The sequence below is a fragment of the Juglans regia genome, chromosome 10 (genome assembly GCF_001411555.2).
Source record: "Juglans regia cultivar Chandler chromosome 10, Walnut 2.0, whole genome shotgun sequence".
NCBI lineage: Eukaryota > Viridiplantae > Streptophyta > Magnoliopsida > Fagales > Juglandaceae > Juglans > Juglans regia.
In genome coordinates, this window is record NC_049910.1 from 4,433,449 (window position 1) to 4,451,271 (window position 17,823).

The 17,823-nt window shown below is 36.3% G+C and overlaps 1 protein-coding gene, 1 non-coding gene and 1 pseudogene across 2 annotated transcripts; all 3 read right to left on the reverse strand.

Annotated features, from left to right (window-relative positions):
* Positions 1-1,650: 1,650 nt before the first annotated feature.
* Positions 1,651-3,464, reverse strand: LOC109010532 (36.4 kDa proline-rich protein-like). The gene is made up of 2 exons (XM_018991404.2): positions 2,912-3,464; positions 1,651-2,815 (listed from the first exon to the last, which is right to left on the reverse strand). Exons 1-2 carry the CDS (start codon positions 3,081-3,083, stop codon positions 1,932-1,934), a joined length of 1,056 nt encoding a protein of 351 aa, XP_018846949.2. The 5' UTR covers positions 3,084-3,464; the 3' UTR covers positions 1,651-1,931.
* Positions 3,465-4,217: 753 nt separating this feature from the next.
* LOC109010533 lies at positions 4,218-17,592 on the reverse strand (annotated as a pseudogene).
* LOC118349753 lies at positions 8,199-8,303 on the reverse strand. Its single transcript, XR_004802671.1, has one exon. It is a non-coding gene; the product is annotated as a U6 spliceosomal RNA (small nuclear RNA).
* Positions 17,593-17,823: the final 231 nt, after the last annotated feature.

The following is a 17,823-nucleotide window of genomic DNA, read 5'->3' on the forward strand; positions in this document are numbered from 1 at the left end:
TTGAGTTGAAAAAACCCATGCATTTACGAGAGTTGTTTATATTGATAGATTATGAGATGTTTGGATTCGAAAATGACTTGAGATGAACTGAGATGAGTTGAGATGGATTGTGAATAGTAATGAAATGAATTGTGAATAGTAGTGAGATTTGTGAGTAAAAGTTGCTGAATAGTAATGAATAGTAGTGAGATGAGTTGAGATGAGCTGAGATGACTTGCGAATCCAACACATCACATTTGACAGTTTTTTTTTTCATAGATATAAAATATAAGATAATAAATAGTAACTGATAAGAAGAAATTTTCTATTTATAATATGAAAGCGTGTCTGCCTGCCGTGTCTATCATTTTCCAAATATTTATATGATCTTATGTTTTAGAAGTAGAGATGGTTCAAAAGTGGAGTTGGTTCAGAAGTGGAGAAGGATTCTCTCAGTAGCAAATCAAAACACAACGTTTTAATTTGCCAGGTCATTTTAGTACGCAAGGGGTGCACTAAAACGCCTGTATCAAGAGTTTTTATCATAGTAATGATAGATGGACCAGTTTCTTGATATCTGAGAGTAATATTACTCATCATTTAATATTATTTATAAATTTATCATTTAATATCATATTATATAAAAATAAGAAAATGATTAGAAAAAAAAATAATAGATTTTTTCCTCGTACTATATATTTAATGCCAATTTTGCAGACCTCTTTTACTCTCACCTGACGCCCTTTCTCATGTTTCCTTCCCATAATTTTCATGCTTTTTTCCTCTGATGATGGTGAAATCTCATGCTGTTCACAGCTGCCATCTTAAAATACACAGAGACACATTTTTATTTGTTTAAACTTTAAATGCCAAAATAAATAATCTTTTTTGGACAATGTTACAGCCCCGCTGGGGTGTAATATTGTTTTATATGTATTTTTTTAAAATTATTTTTTATATAAATTCTTAATATTTTTTAAAAAATAAAATAAATTTAGAATATTATTAAAAAAACATTTATTTAATCAGAAAGTAAAAAAAAATATTAAAAAATACTTTCTTAATTACAAAATAAAATAAAAAATCATAAAAAAATATTTTTATAGTTTATTTCGTGATTAAAAAAATATTCTTTTTAATAATATTATGATTTTTTTATTTTTTAAAATTATTTAAAATTATTAAAAAAATTTATATAAAAAAAAACTTAAAAAAACACATAAAAATACACTTGTTAGACCCCAATGGAAACTCTTAGCGGGAGCCCCTAACGGAAGATCTAGCATTTTCCATCTTTTTTATTATTGATGTCGCCAGAATCTCATAATATTGATCTAATTTACGTACTTGTAAATAAATTATAAAAGCGTAGAAAATTCGAATTAAATTTATTTATTCTCTCTCTGTTTTTTTTTTTTAGCGTATACTTTCCATCCTCAAAGTAGTTTGGTATTCATTTTCTAATACGGATAGAAATTAGAATCCATTGTTACAATATAAACAAGTAAGTAATTAAATAATTAATTGTATTCCAATCACACAATCGATGGTTTAACAACCATACATGAACTTTACATGATCAAGACTTTCAAAACGTTGAGATATTAATTGTCTTTTCGAGGGAATAGTCATGTGATGGTTATTTGTCTAAATTAAAAGAAAACAATAGCGGAGACGTTAATATAAGTTCTTTGTATAATAATTTGTGCAAGTTTTTGGCGTTCAAGTATCATCTTATAAGCCTTTTCAAAAAAAAGACTAACGGACGGTTGGCTTCCCTCCCAACTCACTACGCATGGCTTAGAAGAAGAAATAAGATCTACATGCATACTAAATACTCCTCGAATATCCAACTACGTATAATATTCTAACATATCATGATTTATATAAAACAGGTTACCAACATTGCAAAAGATGTTATTTGAGTTTGTAGACGGAGAAATTCTGATCAGTCAAGGAGAAGCTGGCTTTGAAGAAGAAGCAGGCGGAATGCGGTCAGGAATGCGAGGGGAAGTTGGGACTGGAGAAATTGGAGGGAAAGGAAATGGCTGAGATTGTGGAGGTGGCGATGGAGTTCTAAAACCTGGTATTGGTGGAAAAGGAATCGATGGTACTGGTGATGGCTGGAATGGCTTCGGGATAAGTGGAGATGGCTTAAATGGATTTGGTGGAAGAAGTCGGGGAAAGAAAAGGTCCGGTTGGGCTTCCTTTTGATCTTGTAACTGACTTTTCTTTAAGGATTCAGAAGATTTTGATTTTGTAGTCTTTCCTGGTTTCGGTGGAAATGGAAGTCCTAGAAGAGGGGGAAGTTGTGGCAATGGTGGAAGCTCGGGCAGTCTTGGAAGAGGAGGGAGTTGTGGCAAATGTGGAAGCTCGGGCAGTCTTGGAAGAGGGGGAAGATAGTTACGATTTGTGGGAAGAAGATCCGGGACTATTGGATCCTGACTCGAAGGTGATGGATATCCTAAATAATTTGTTGGAGAAAGTGAGACTATTTTCTTGTATAAGAGTTGCTTAGGATTTTGAATGCTTGGTTTTTGGTCACATAGCATTGGCTGCTTTAATGGCTTGAAGGTGAAGAGGCCGGCAGAAAAGATGTGAGTCCCTTGCTTTCTAGACTTGAGATGGAGTGAAGATGAAGTTGCTGTTGAGGCCACAGAACAGTAAGGCTCGCTGCTGTTGATCAACTTAACTCGACATCCCTCAATTCTTTTGACATGTTTGCTTACATAGAAAGGCAAATGAACTTCGAATTCTCCATGCTCATCTGTTCTCACTTCCTTCCGGAAACTCGGTTTTGAGGTCTCATACTTGCATTCTACCGCAACAGATGCACCTGCATACACAACCCAGAAATAATTTCCCTACCCTCTGAATTAAGCGGATCGATACACACACACCCAACTTCTTTAATAAAGTTATTGAGACGAACCTGAAATGAAATGGCTGGTCTGAGAGAAATCATGTTCGAAGCATGTGTCACAGTAGACAGTCCCAACAACAACTGCAGATGAAAGCAGCTTCGTCTCATGCCTAGTAGCCTCGGAAAGATTAGTCGTAATTGCGATACCGAGGAGGAAGAGTATGACTAAAAGGCAAGACATTATATTGTCTTGGAAGAAAATGAGCAACGCCGCACGATCGAGTTGGGTTTAATGAGAATTGCTGATCAGAAGGCCTATTGCTAATGTAGTATACTCTCTGTGAATAGTATTGTCTGTTTGATCATATTCTAGTTTGCTAGCTGCCTTCTTGAGGTATTATAGATTTAGGGTCAGAACGTACAATTCTTATAAACTGTCACAGTCCACCAAGCTGCCTCTTTAGTTATGTCTTTCATGCAAAAACCAGTCAACCACAAACTAAACGCAGTGAAAGGTAAAGATGGTATAGTTGGGTCGCTGTTGGTTCACGAGACATGTAAAGTAGCCATAAATTTCACGAGTCCTTGAATCGATGACCAATTATATAATAAATTTGTGGAAATGTTGGTGGGACAGTACCCTTCTTATGGAAACTGTTGATGGTAAGTAGAATTATTCATACATTATATGTAATAATGCTAAATGCATGTCCAGAGTTTGCAAAGCCCTGTTTCAAACTCCTCTTATCAGTTGTGCATGGTAATATGCCATGTGGATTTTGTTACCTCGATCATTAATTTCAATTCTTCTCTAGAGATTTCCCCGAATTAACATTGCTAAATATGATAAGACAAGAAATTAAATGATAAATATTTGAATTTTAAAACAATGAATGTTTATTGGGGAAAATCACTTTAATGAATATATAGGACGTCCCTGAAAACATTAGAGGAATTTGATCAGTCATAACTATATTAAATTTTGGGTTAATTGCAAAATTAATACCTAAAATTTTATTAATTTTACTATTAAAAAGTTAATGTCGTGATTGACACCACACCACACGTGGCACCCTTATACCATGTATCAATCTATGATTGGCTGATGCGTATATTAATGCCACGTGTTAGCTAATCAAAGACTGACACGTGACCTACCGTTCATTTTTTAATGAAAAATTTGTTAGAGTATACCTATTTGAAAGTTTTTTTTTTGGTTGAAATTCAAGTATTAATTTGACAAAAATTAAAAACTGAGATCTCAAATTGAAAAAACCTAAAAATTCATGTACTAATTTTACGGTCAGTGCCACTGTGCAGCAAACTGCTCCCAATTAAAGATAAATCAAGCAGAAACCACAGTATAAAGAAGTAGTGCTGTTAATGAGGGGGATCGTTATGCATTCCACTTCAACTATAGCCATGTCAAACAATCAAGTACAAACACATATCGCTAAGATTACGTGGCACTAATCAAGCCCCCGAAAAGGGATAATAAACCACCCGAAACCCAACACTATGAATAGCTTGAAATACAAAAAAATGATCTCCCCGAGGAGGAGGGCCATCATGTACAAAATTAGATTGGCCTGGCTGTATGTCAAACCACACTTGAAAAGATGTTCTCAGACAGATCCCTTCGCATGCATCACTGGCAGTACTATCCGGTGCTGCATGCACACTGCTTCCATGTGGCCACGGTGATTTGGCATAATGATTTGTTACATCCTAGCCTCAAAAATCCACTCACAAGAGCTCCTTATCATAAAAGGCAAGAAGCTGCTGCTTAACATGATTATGCCAAGCAGCAACATTTTGGCCATCCACCGTGACCCAGTCAACAACGGTTGACGCTGGCTGCTCCCACCACTCATCAAGCTGCAGTGTCATGTCATAATACAAAAAATTAAAAAAAACTAATATTAAGGAAAATAAAATAAAATAACCCAGAAAAAAAAAAAATCAAGGATTCATATGACCACCCTAAATGTTGGCACCGTGATGATAGCTCCAGTACAACATACTAACATCTGGAACATAAAAATAATAATTTTCTTTTCCTTTTTTTTTTTTTTTTGAGGTGGGGGAGGGGGTTTTCGAACTTCAGATCTCCATTTTGGAGGTTGTGGGTTATGCCAATTAGGCCACAGGCCTTTGGCATAATTTTCTTTTCTTTCTTAACAGTTACTCATGCACACATACGAGACTGATCCTGTGATATTTCCCTCAACCAATTGCGTATCTAGTGTGGAGATGCCATTTTGGCCAATGAAGCATTGACCTAGACTACCAGTCTAGCAATTCACTTGTAAAAAATTACAAACTAAGCTATTTTCTGGCAAAGATATAGGTATCAAGCTTCAGAAAACATGTGGGGACTTGGATAGTTAGTGGTTACCTGAAACCCAGACTCAGGAATGTTGAGCTGGCATGTATCATTTGAAGTGCTTAAGGAAGATATAGTTGTATATGAGGCCTCAAGAGAAAGAAGGCTCCAAAACAGTATTCTCAGTAATTTACCAGGATGAACAGGAATGCTAACTATTTGAATTTGAGATTGCCGTACTTGGAATTAATCATTTTTTTCCTTGCCTTAAGAATTTGAAAAACAGCCATTCTCATTAAGATCTATCTATGACCTGTCATCCAAAAATCTACAGAAAACAGGATTGGTGCATGGATCAGATGCAAATAAAAAATAATGTTCTGAGTTCAAACAAACTCCAAGGAAAAGCAATCAGATACTCTTAAAACAGCATGCCTAGAGATTTGAATATCACAAAAAACTTAAACAAGTGACCCCAGACGACTATTACTGTATCAAAATGCAACAACTAATTGTGCCTTGGAAAGAAAGAACAAAAACACAATTTTAAAAATAACCTAGGATGGAGCACATATGTGTTATCTATTACGCACATATGTGCTTTGAGTAGTTCATAACTCGATATCCTTTTGTCTACAACCAATATGTCATTCGAGAATTTATCAACAATAGTATCTATTACGCCACCCAACCCAACCCCCCCCTATACCAAAGTACCAAAGCTAACATTATCTTTTTTTTTTTTTTTGTGGGGTGGGGGGGCATATAGAAAGTGTTTGCTAGAGTTGATTTACTTTAGTCATGATGAAAAGCGATTTGCTTACCAATCCCCTAGTGTATTTACAATCTTCCAAGGACTTTTGAGCATTCAAAACTGCAGTCTTAAGCTCAGGCAACCATTTCTCTGTGACAGTTTTTTCTCGTTCAGCAGCCAAATTCAAACAATAACTTGTTGTCCTGCGTAATGTAGTCGATAGTTCTTAAACAAATCATTCACAAAACTTAGAAAAACTATATAAATAAGAAACTCAACCAACATGTTTATTTACATTCGGGAGTGGTGAAAGGAAGGGAGGGAGAGAGAGAAGTCAAGTCACAGGTACTACAGTGCACATGTGATCCTTCCTGAGTGGTATAGCTCAATCATGCAGATCGATTTCCAAAATGGCACAAGAGCTATTATACGCCTGGTACATGAAAGATGAAGAAAAGGCAAAGAATGTAGACTAAAAAGACCTTAAACACATCTCCTAAAATATGCACGTTCAGCAAAAGGTTGAAACAACCAACACAAATGAAACACAGCAGATCAGTAAAAGATGTTGCTTGGTCATTGGTGGTTCAAACAATATGCAATATCATTTTTGATTGGCACTAGGTGTCCAAGAACAGCATCTCGACTAATCCCAGAGGTACACAGGCCCTTGGCAGGGAGTTTCCCACAAGTGGGCCTCGGGTAATTCAAGGGGAAAATCTCTCAGTCCGATGGCCCCTAGGAATTGTTTGCACCGAAGAGGATTCGAACCTTAGACCTAGAGGGAGCATATCACAAAGAGAAAGGCCTTGACCACTTGAGCCAACTCCTAGGTGTTGATATGCAATATCATTGAGAAGACGAACTTCCATGAGGGAGAAACTGACAGGAAAAAAAAAAATATTAATAATAGCATTAATCAGCCAGAAGACATTTCAGGTTCACCTTTCATATTCTTGTTGAGCACGGTAAGCATGGTTCAGCAATGCATGACCGCTTTGAATAAGTTCTTGCCGTATATGAACTAAATTTATTGCCTTTGCCAAGTCTTCCAACACACTAGCCTCAGAACCACGAAGTTTCAAACAGAACTCAAGGGACTCCAATACTGATGCTAAACTAGCATCTGAACCCTCCAAGCCTAATTATAGAGCACAAGTTATTACTTGATGATAAAACAAGAATTAGGCAGGGACTGAAAATACACGTATCACGTGGGCATTCCACACCATACGAATAATCTCTTTCTTTTTTCTTTGTTAGTATGCCACACAACTAATCTAAAGAATAAAAGTTGAAAAACACAAACATAGCAGGTCGCACACCCATTATTTCAATGAAAACCTAAGTGGGGTTTGACTTCCATTAAGATTGGTTTTTCAGTGCTAGTAGGTTTGGGTTATACGTAAGATGAAGTGACTGAAATTGATTTTATCTGCCCTAAAATAATTTATTTAAATAGCGTGTAAAACTTTAAATGATCAGGAACTCATTTACCATGCCACTCTCTAATGATTGAAAGGAAGTATTTTTCTTTTCTTTTTTGATTTTCTCCATTTTCAGTAGAAATAAATAATCAAAGAACCAATACACCCAAGGAGGCAATTGGTCCTTTTATGTACTCCATGGTGTTGGCATTCTATGTCGATGGTAAAAAACTCACCAGAATGATATTGAAGCGCAGCAGAAATCCGGCATATTGATGGAATTGCAGATAGATCCCTGGCACCAGCTTTTGCAGTCAGAATAGCAGCATTCTTTTCGGCAGCAGCGACGGCTTCAGGTCCAGTGGATCCATTGGCACCCATGGATTCCAAGAGTGCCTGATGCAAAATTACTGGAAAATAAGTCCTACAGGTTATCGATGCAAGCTGTTGCGGAGAAATCTTTTCATGACCTCTAAAGTAGAAAGAGATTTAAACCCAAGAAAAAAAGCAGTTGCAAACATGACAAGCACACTAGGAGGCTGGGCTATTTCAGACAATGATGCCATAAGGGATATCTTAGTGCCCAGATCTGTCTGATTAGTTATCAGGAAATCCATTTACATTAGGCGGCAACATCATTATCAACATCCAACTTGAGTCTCCACGGATCAAATAATTGACTGTTTATACAGAATTGAACCATGCAAGACTTTATTTGTGAGACCCATTGAATAAAGGGTTTCAATTTTCAAGAAGACTACAAAAGAAACAGGCAATTACTGCATTGCAGACATTTGTTCAGAAAAAGTTCAAAACATCAGTTCCTCGGACATATCTCATCAATCATCCATGAAAATATCAATCCTGGATCTGTCAAGTCATCGTTACACAGGGGTCATGCTAAGTGTCTTTGTGTCTTTCCAATTTCAGCGGGTGTCACCAATTCAAAGTGAGGCTCAAAACTAGAACCCTTGTAATTTAGTATTTAGCAGGTAAAGGAGTTCTGATAATAAATTATTGTTAGAGATGAGTCCCAGAAAACATCAAGATGTGTATTTGGTTATAGCATTACTAACTAGTTCGGCCTCTTTGCCTACTAGTTAGAAACATAAGTTGGACGCAAGTTATGGTACTGTTTCATGACATAATGTGAGGGGGGGGGGTTAGTGTTCATGTCATAAAGCTTGAAAGACAAATTGGTTCCACTTCCTAACAACTTAAGGCCTCGTTTGTTTTTAGAGATGAGATGAGTTGAGATTAAAGTTAAAAAGTTAAATAAAATATTGTTAGAATATATTTTTTAATATTATTTTTATTTTGGGATTTCAAAAGGTTGAATTGTTTATTTTATTTTGTGTGGGAATTAGGGAAAGTTGTAATGATGAGATGTGAGGTTTTCAAAGTCTTGGGTTTTAATCTTGAAAGCAAACCAGGCCTAGAGCGTTTGGGATTGCTAGTTTTCATCATTTCCAACATGGGATGAGGTGCATTTTGTTTAAGTTGGGTACAAGTCATAGTACTGTTTCATGACATTATGTGAAAGGGAAGGGAAGGGAAGGCTTGATTGTGTACCAAGGTATTCTCAAATATTTCTTTCCCAAACATCACTCAAACATAAAAGACTTTCCAATTTCAAATTCTCAACTTTATCATCTAATCATTACAACTTTCCCAAACTTCCAAACAAAACACAAAAAACAATACAAAATTTTCAAATTTCAAACGGTTCATTTGTGGTTGTTTCTTGCACATTCCACCGAGGGAAGGCCAAAGAATCTCTCATAGAAACTGGTATTTATCTCAAATTCTGAGTTATTCATCTATGTTGGTTCCAGATTGGTAGTTATCTCCGTACACTTTTGGCTTTTCTTGGTTTTTTTTTTCTTCTTCTTCTAGAGTTTGGGCCGTCAATGGTGGTAGTTCCTTGTGGTGTTTTAGCATGTAGTCCAGTGGGGTGTTAAGTTCAGATTGGTAGTCCAGTTTGGTGATTATCGAGTTGGTGTTTTTTGTTGGTTTCGATGGGAACGTGCAAGAGATGTTTTCATTGAACAGAAGTTATTTTCGTTTAGGAAGGAGAATGATAGATGGTAGAGTATCACTGAGAGTAGCCGTCATGTGGTGAAATATGTCTCCTTGGATCATGAAGCTTTGGGGTGGTTGGGCTTTACAGTGAAGGAATGTGCTACGTCTTTGGTTTCTCCTGACTTTTTAAGAACACGAAGAAAATGAAACTCAGTGTTAATGGTGCAGAGGGGATGCAACCACAATGGCAGTTTCTTCTCCCTTTCGGAGTTTGGGAATGATAAGAGGAGGGGTATGTTAGTGGTACCGGAAGGGAGGAAGGGTGAGGGGTGGGGGAAATTTGGAGACACTATTAAGGAGCTTACTCTTTCCTCCTCTGATTGGAGTGGGAGAAATAGAGGAGCCTGTGTTCTGTGGTCTTCTCAGGCAGGCAAGCCGAAGGGGCACAATGGATATGGTGGTGCTATTGTTGCATGACTGAGAATTATCTATTGTTGTAGAACTTTTCAGTTCACTATATTCTACAGGGACCCTTATAGCACAGCGTGATAGATTGAAGTGGAGGTCTAACAATCACAAGTTATGCACAGTGAAGGCGTATTATAACATCTTGACAACTCAAGATAATACTCCGTTTCCCTGGAAGAATATTTGGAGGTCTCGTGTGCTTTCTAAAGTAGCCTTTTTTTTTTGGAGTGCCGTCCTTGGGAAAATCTTGACCACGGATAATTTGAGAAAGAGAGGATGTGCAGTCATGGATTGGTGCTACATGTGTAGAAAGAATGGAGAATCGGTGGACTATCTCTTACTACATTGTGAGGTAGCGAGGGTGTTGTGGGATGAGATCTTTCAAAGGGTTGGTGTTGCTTGGGTTATGCCTATGAGAGTGGTGGATCTGTTGGGTTGTTGGAGGAAGATGCAAGGCTGTCATCAAGTGGCAATGGTGTGGAAGATGATTCCGTTGTGCATCATGTGGTGTATTTGGACGAAAAGGAATGCCCGCTGCTTTGAAGATAAGGAACACACACTGGCTGAGTTGAAGAATTTTTTGTTCCACACATTATTGTCTTGGCTTTCCGCCATTGTATTGCAAGGGGGCAATGTTCATGATTTTTTGTTTTTAATTTATCGCACGTAGAATGTATTTAGATGTTCTTCTGTATACTTCTTGTGTACATGGGCTATGCCTATTTCATTCATATATATAATATTGATCTCTTACTTGTCAAAAAAAAATTTTCAAACAAAAAAATATGTTCGAACAATTTTTTAACTTTATAATATATTTATTCAACTTTTTCTCTCTCCTTTGCCAAAACCCAATAAAACATTTTAACTCAAACCGTTTCACTACTGTTCACAAACAATTTCACTACTATTTATAGATATTCTGAGATATTCTAATTGTCCAAACGAGCCCTTAGTGTCAATGTCATAAAGCTTGAAAGACAAATTGGTTCACTTCCCAACAGCTTAAAGCTTTTGGGATTGCTAGTTTTCATCATTTTCAACATGGGATGAGGTGCATTTTGATTAATAATGTTTATGTCAAGCAGCATTTGCAATCACTAGTGCTAAGACGGCAATCAGAAACATAGATAGCACCATACAGATGCACCTGTCTTAACATGAAGCACCTCTTAATGCACATTCCTTTATGCACAAAACACTAGTTATAATTATACTATTGCATATTTAAATGAATTCACAAAAAGTAAAATAATAAACAAATATTATTGATCCTTAAGCTCATGTGACAAGCAATCTATTTTTCAAGAAAATCTAGCTCCCTTTACTTCCATCAGATTCCAACAGTTGGTCATCAAAAATAGATTCCAACAGTCAATTCTCGCCCCCCAAAAAAATCATATCAGCTAATTCAACTATTGTGAAAGGAACAATGAAAAAAATAAACTAGTAATTAGCAAAATCTAAGACTGCCAACCGACTCATTATAATACTTTAATAAATCACATGATAACATTTTCTACCAGAGCTGACAGACCTGTGGGGTCGATGGAAGCATGTAGATACTATTATCTGGACTTTGATAGAAAGCAGAAACTTCTTTATCAATAAGATCTTTTGCACTATTTGAAATGTCAATCACGACTGTGCATGCTGGAATTATAGTGCTTGATGCATACTCCCTTGCAGCTAGTGGTTGATGATTCCAGAATGCAGCAGCATCCTACAAGATTAATGAAATCACCTGAAGAATCTTATGAAGAAAAAAATTATTCACTTTGTCACTTAACTTATAGAAACAACAGCCATAAATGCCAAATTAAATCCATATACTACTTTCACTACATGAATATATTGCCTAAGATACTAAACATGTTGGATATAATTTCTCAAACAGACTGCACTTTCTTTTATCCCTTCCTGCCTTCTTCTAGCATCAATTAAGGGCTGGCTTGGTTACACAAAACCAAACTATTTCATCTCATCATCTCATATAATCATTACAACTTTCTCAAACTCTCACACAAAATATAATAAACAATTCAACTTTTTCAAATCTCAAAATAAAAATAATATTATAATAATATTTTATTCAGCTTTCAACAAAATATCTCATCTCATCTGAACTTCATCTCATCTCATCTGAATTGAGTAACCAAACGAGGCATAAAACTATAATTTAGCAATAGATCCATCACCAAAGATGTGCCATTGGCCATTACACCAATTATGGAAAGTGGAAGTGTGGTATGCCATTTAATCATAAAATTGTACTTAAAATGGCAGTTCCATTGACAGCGTATATTTTCTCTGATTGCCTCATTTAAAAGGAAAACAAATTCTTAAATGCTATTCAAAAGTAAAGTAAATCCTCCAACTTTTATAAGACAACAAAAATATTCCCTAAAACTAAAAGTGCCTCAAAAAAGGACTGGTTTTACCAGAAATTTGACAATGATATATCTTACCATGTTAGCCTTTAGAAGAGCAGTATATATCGTTTCGAGTTCAGATCTACGAGCATCAAATTCTTCTATCTTCTTCCATTTCTTTTTCAAAGAATCTTCCGCTTCTTTCCTTTCTGCACGTAATTTATTCAAGCGCTGTACTTCAGCCATTAGTGTATTGAAACTTGCCCTCAACCCAGCAACTTCTCGTTCCTTTGACCAAACCTCAAACTGTACCAACCCACAGATAATAGAATGGCCCAATGATAAAAAACTTCCCCGATTAGAGAGAGAAACATAGCATAAAACTCAGATAATATTTTATCAATTATTGAGAAAGGACTGATTCAGAGTGATATAACTCAAGTTGACAAATCGTGAAGAAGGATATGTTGAATTAGAAGGCAAAAGAGAGCATCTTTTAGATAGGATAGAATGTAGCATAGAATAAATGTGGCCAACTCCAATCACTTGATGAGGACTCACAGAGCTGACCTGAAGCTAATTGGGACTAAAGGCTTTGTTGAACTGAGTTGAGTTGAGTTGAGTAAAATACATTATTCTAAACAAGAAAATAAGGAAGAACAAAGACGAGTAAATAACCTCTAACCATGGCAATGATCCATCCATATTATTGTTAAATGGAAACTGAAACCCATAAGATCTACAGGCTTACCTCGAATTGCCTAAGACTACCCATATTCTGTGATGCACCTCCAACACTAAATGAATGTGAAGAAGCTACGTCACTACTTCCATGCAAATGTTTTACAAGTTTTTGAATTGAGTCCCTAGCTTCAGTGGCTTTATTCAGTGCATCTTCAGTAGCCAAAAATTGTTGAACATGAGCCTTCTATGAACAACAAAAAAACCAGAATGAGTTAAACTTCCCAGCAACATTAACTGAACAGAAATCAGAAATCAGAAAACGAAAAGAACAAAAAGTTAGAGCGTGCATAGTTGAATCAAAACTGTCTTTAGGAAAAGGTGCTAGTCTGGCTCTAAAAGCCCATTTGGCATGGAGGAAAAAAAGGGAACTTACACTCGATAGATTAAAAAAATTAAAAAAATGTTTACCATTGGAAATAAATTCAAACGAATATTGCCGAGGGCCTGTGCACCACAGTGATTAGTCGGGACGCTGTTCTTGGACACCCGGTGCCAATCAAAAAATAAATTCAAACGAATATTTTTTTTTACCGGTAAATAAGGATTTTATTGATGAGAACTAGGCATAGCCCAGGTACGTGGGAGTTAAAACGAATATTAGAAAATAAGGGGTAGATAATTAAACTTGATCAGATTAAATAAAGGAACATGACTACTTACATTATTAGGTGACCTGTTGAAAAATAAATATAAAAAGTCAAAGTCCGAAGAGAGGAAAACAAAGTAGTTTACAGATCCACCAGATAAGAAAGATCTAATATGTTAATTATGCAGAAAAAAATAAAATAAAATAAAGATGAAAACTAAAAAAGAAACCTGTCTTTCAAGAAGTTGATTTTGAGTTCCTCTAGAATGTACATCTCCTCCAATAGTTCCATTACCATAAAGCTGATAGTGTAATGTTGAGTTCACATCAGTAGAAGATGCATCCATAACTGTATTGTTCTCATATTTGTACCTATTAAGCAATAAAAAAGTATTGGCCCATTAAATGGTGATTACACATTGACAAAAAAGACCATGAATTCCACCACAAGATTTTTGAAAATCATAATACCAGTGAAACATCTATTTAATCTGAAGAGTCAGGGAAAACAAGGAAGCATCACTATTGGACGAAAGGAAACAAAGGTGAAACAAGTCAAATAAAGTAACAATTCATGCCAGAAAAATTAAATATCGCAAATGAATAAACATGCCACTTTAAACATATCCCCATGATGGCAACTTTTTCTCTCTCATCTCTCTCACACACGTCACTATATGTGTTTGGCTCTTAAACTTGACAATTTAAGAGCCAAGAATGACAAAAAGACATGATAGACTAAAATCAAGCTTGAATTTGTATAGTTGGGATAACTTTTCAACCAGGCTCATAAATGCCATTTTTGTTTTTAACCCCTTCTTCAGTAGTAATCTAAACTCATTGCAACTAATGAAAACTATAGGAAAAAATAAAATCCTTTATCAAAAAATAAAAGCAATAAAACCATTAGAATAATTTTATAACAGGCAGGTTGACTTCCTTGTATCCCTAAACTAAGCACACTTAGGCGTTGCTCTTGTATATTCCCGTATGCTTGGACTTTAACCTATTCTTTTGATCAATGAAATCTTGTTTACCGACCAAAAAAAAAAAAGAAAAAAAGAGGCATGTTGACAAAAATAGACCCTGTGTCTCACAAAAGAGTAATGAATGGAAGATACAATTCCTAGGGTGTTAAAAATTGGATTAAGACCCACAAAGATAATTATTGGCCAAAGAAAATAATACATCCAGTAAAGGACCTTCAACCAATGAACATACTTCAAAGAGCCTTGAGTTGACATTGTTGCCAAAGTTTGTTTTTTGATCAGTAACATTGTTGCCAAAGTAATAACTTCTAAAACATCAACTACGGATATAATAATAGCCATAGCCCAAGTACACGGAACAAACATCATCTAATAGTGCATTCTAGCTCTCAAAACCGGCTCCAAGCATTGCCGGTGGTGGCTTATAGTAAAACAAAGAAATGACGGTATTGAACCAACTAGGCCCGGTCATCTATTTAAAACTGAAACACGTAAGTTCTTTTCTCAAACAAGGTTTCCTAATGATAAGCCAACTAATATATCTATATCACAAGCACCATAAATGACCATTCAAAAAGACCCTGAGCGAATTATTTTCTAACGGAAATGGTTAAAATCGATGGTAGAAAAATATTGCAAGTAACAATCTCGTCACATACATTTGTCTGTTTAGTTATATACCCCTGACTGAACAACTATAGTCGAACATTGACAAAGTAGAACAAAGAGCTGGTTAAGTCGTGAAAGTACAAATACAAAACAGGAATGCATAATAATACCTTAAAGTTTCTGCATCAGCTCTAACATCAATTTTCTCAATTTCTCTAGAAATCAGAGTTTTCAACTGTAGAGTGTATGCAGTAACTGTTTGAAGCATTTGAGGAGGACTCTTCAAGTAATTTTCTATAACAGTTCTAACCTCATCAGGTATTTCACCATCAAAATCAAAGCCTAGCTTGGCTGCTTCCAATTGAGGATTCAAATGAATACCGCTTCCTTCGTAAGCAGGAAAAGAATTGCGTACTTTTTCAATCATATGCGCTGCAAGAGATTCACATGCCTTTCGGATATTTCTTTCACAATTAGTCTCAATAAGAATCACGTCATCTGCAGACTTGTTTCCCTTAACAGTTGAATAAACAGCTTCCTTTTTGCTGTTCACACAAAAGCTGTTACTTGCTTCATCTGAAGAGTCATCACTCAACCTCTGAGCATTCCTTGCTTGACTGACATGGTAATGAAGACGTTTGTGATATTCTGCAAATATGTTTGTGCCTTCGTCACACTGTTGCTCATAAGCCTTCAACATCACTTCCTTGTGCCTGCATTATGTGTAAACCAATATATGCTCTAGCAGTCTTGTCATAATATCAACCCTCATGCAAAATCCGTACACGATGTAAAAGCCAAGAGTTTCATAGATCAATGCAATCCACATCAATTAAATGTATATATCCAAAAAGATTTATTCTTGAGAATGTAGCCATCAAACTTGGTCATTTCTAAGCGTCTAGAATCAAGACTCAATAAATACATGTAAAATTATAAATAAATACAAAGATGATGGCTAGTCTAAAAAGGGCCACTAGAATTGATATCTTGATAAGGAGTTTTTTAATAAAGTTACCAAGAAGAAGATCAATTGCTTGTAGAGTAGGTGTAAAAAGGAAATGATGCCGATCCCAGATAGTTTCAGTATAAAGCTTTGTTAAAGTTGAGGTTAATTAACAAATTATGAAAAGACAATGACAAGAAATAAGGCTCTTTTTCCTCTTTAGAACTCTATACCATTGAATGGCAGCTTTCTTTAGTTCCTTCCAGTTGTTGTTTTCTGATTTTTTTAATCTTCTTACTCTTTATAATTAGCTGTTTCTAATGTATACTCCACGTGTACTTCGATAACACCATTTGATTTTAAAAATTATCTTGGTAAAAATATACAATGACAAAAAATCATCCTGTTATATCATTAATGCACTTCTCGAGAAAAGACCTATGCAATGCCATGTAGGGTATTCATCCTTATGCTGCTCATCTATTCGATAAACTCTGTACTTTCTAGCAACGAAGTTTTGGTCTTTAAAACATGAAAAATATGGGCACTAACATAAACTTTGCAATGTGCATGACCCTTAAATAAAAAGGACAAATACAATTCAGGTACAATTTCTTCAGCTATATCCACATTAAAACACCAGATCCTAATATCGTATTCACATTTATTTCCACAATTTTGTCTAGAACTAATACAGTGAAAATCGCAGAAAGTCAACAAACAGATAGAGAGTTAAACATTGTCATCGGTTTTACGAGTGACTGAACCTGTAATTGGCACGCTCATCAAGCATCCTCTTGCGCTCGGCCTCCTCCCTCGAAACCTCAAGCATCTTGGCCCTCAAGTCCTTCCTCTGTCTCCTCACGATTTGCCTCAACCTCTCCACCTCCTTGGCCGCCGATTCCCTGTCTTGCAACGCTGCCTCCCTTGTATCCGCCACATCCAATCCCTCTTCCACGGGCACCTTATCCTTCCTCCTCCCTCTACCCCTAACCTCCTCTTTGCCACTGCCGCTGCCGCTGCCGCTGCCGCTGCCGCTGCCGCTGCCGCCATGAACCGTAATGTTCCTCCTAATGTTCTCCGCCGTCTTCGCCGACTTTACGCGGGCTATGAAGAAATTCCAGACCGGGATCCGCGGCAAATCCTGCGAAGCGAGTCTATTGAGGGCAACTGTGACTTGCCGCTCGAGGCGCTGTACGGACCCAAGGGTCGGTAACCCATCTCCTTTTGGAGCCACTCCAGTATGGCCTCCGGTTGGGCCACCGAGCCGGAAGAGCTCCGCATTTCTTTGGGGAAAACAAAACAACCGAGAGTTGCACCGAATTGGGCTGAAGTGAGATCTATGAGCTTTGCATTGAGTAAAGAATCAGGTTTTCCGAAAGTTTGTAATTAGAGAATCTGAAAATGCATGTATGGATAGAGAGAGAGTAGGGGAAAAGGGGTGTAGAGCGGCCGGCGAAGGCAGGAGAGGATGTAAGGAACTGAAATGAAATGTACCAAGCGCTCTTTATTCCCACCCAGTGTCTGCTGTCTGTTACAACGTGCAAAATTCGAACCGTTTGATACGTTCTTAGTTGTTATCGTCTGAAGTCTACGTACGAGTATGGTAAAGTAACAGGTTATGTTAATGTAAGTGATGCATAATTATTTAAAAAAAAAAATAGAATTTATTATTAAAAAATTTATTTATTTTATATAAATTTTAAATTTATTATTTTTTAAAAAAATACACGTTTAG

Coding starts and splice junctions, on each gene's coding strand:
- LOC109010532 (XM_018991404.2), bottom strand. CDS start 3,083: ATGTCTTGCCTTTTAGTCATACTCTTCCTCCTCGGTATCGCAATTACG. Junction 2,816..2,911: donor GACCAGCCATTTCATTTCAG/GTTCGTCTCAAT, acceptor TTGTGTATGCAG/GTGCATCTGTTGCGGTAGAA.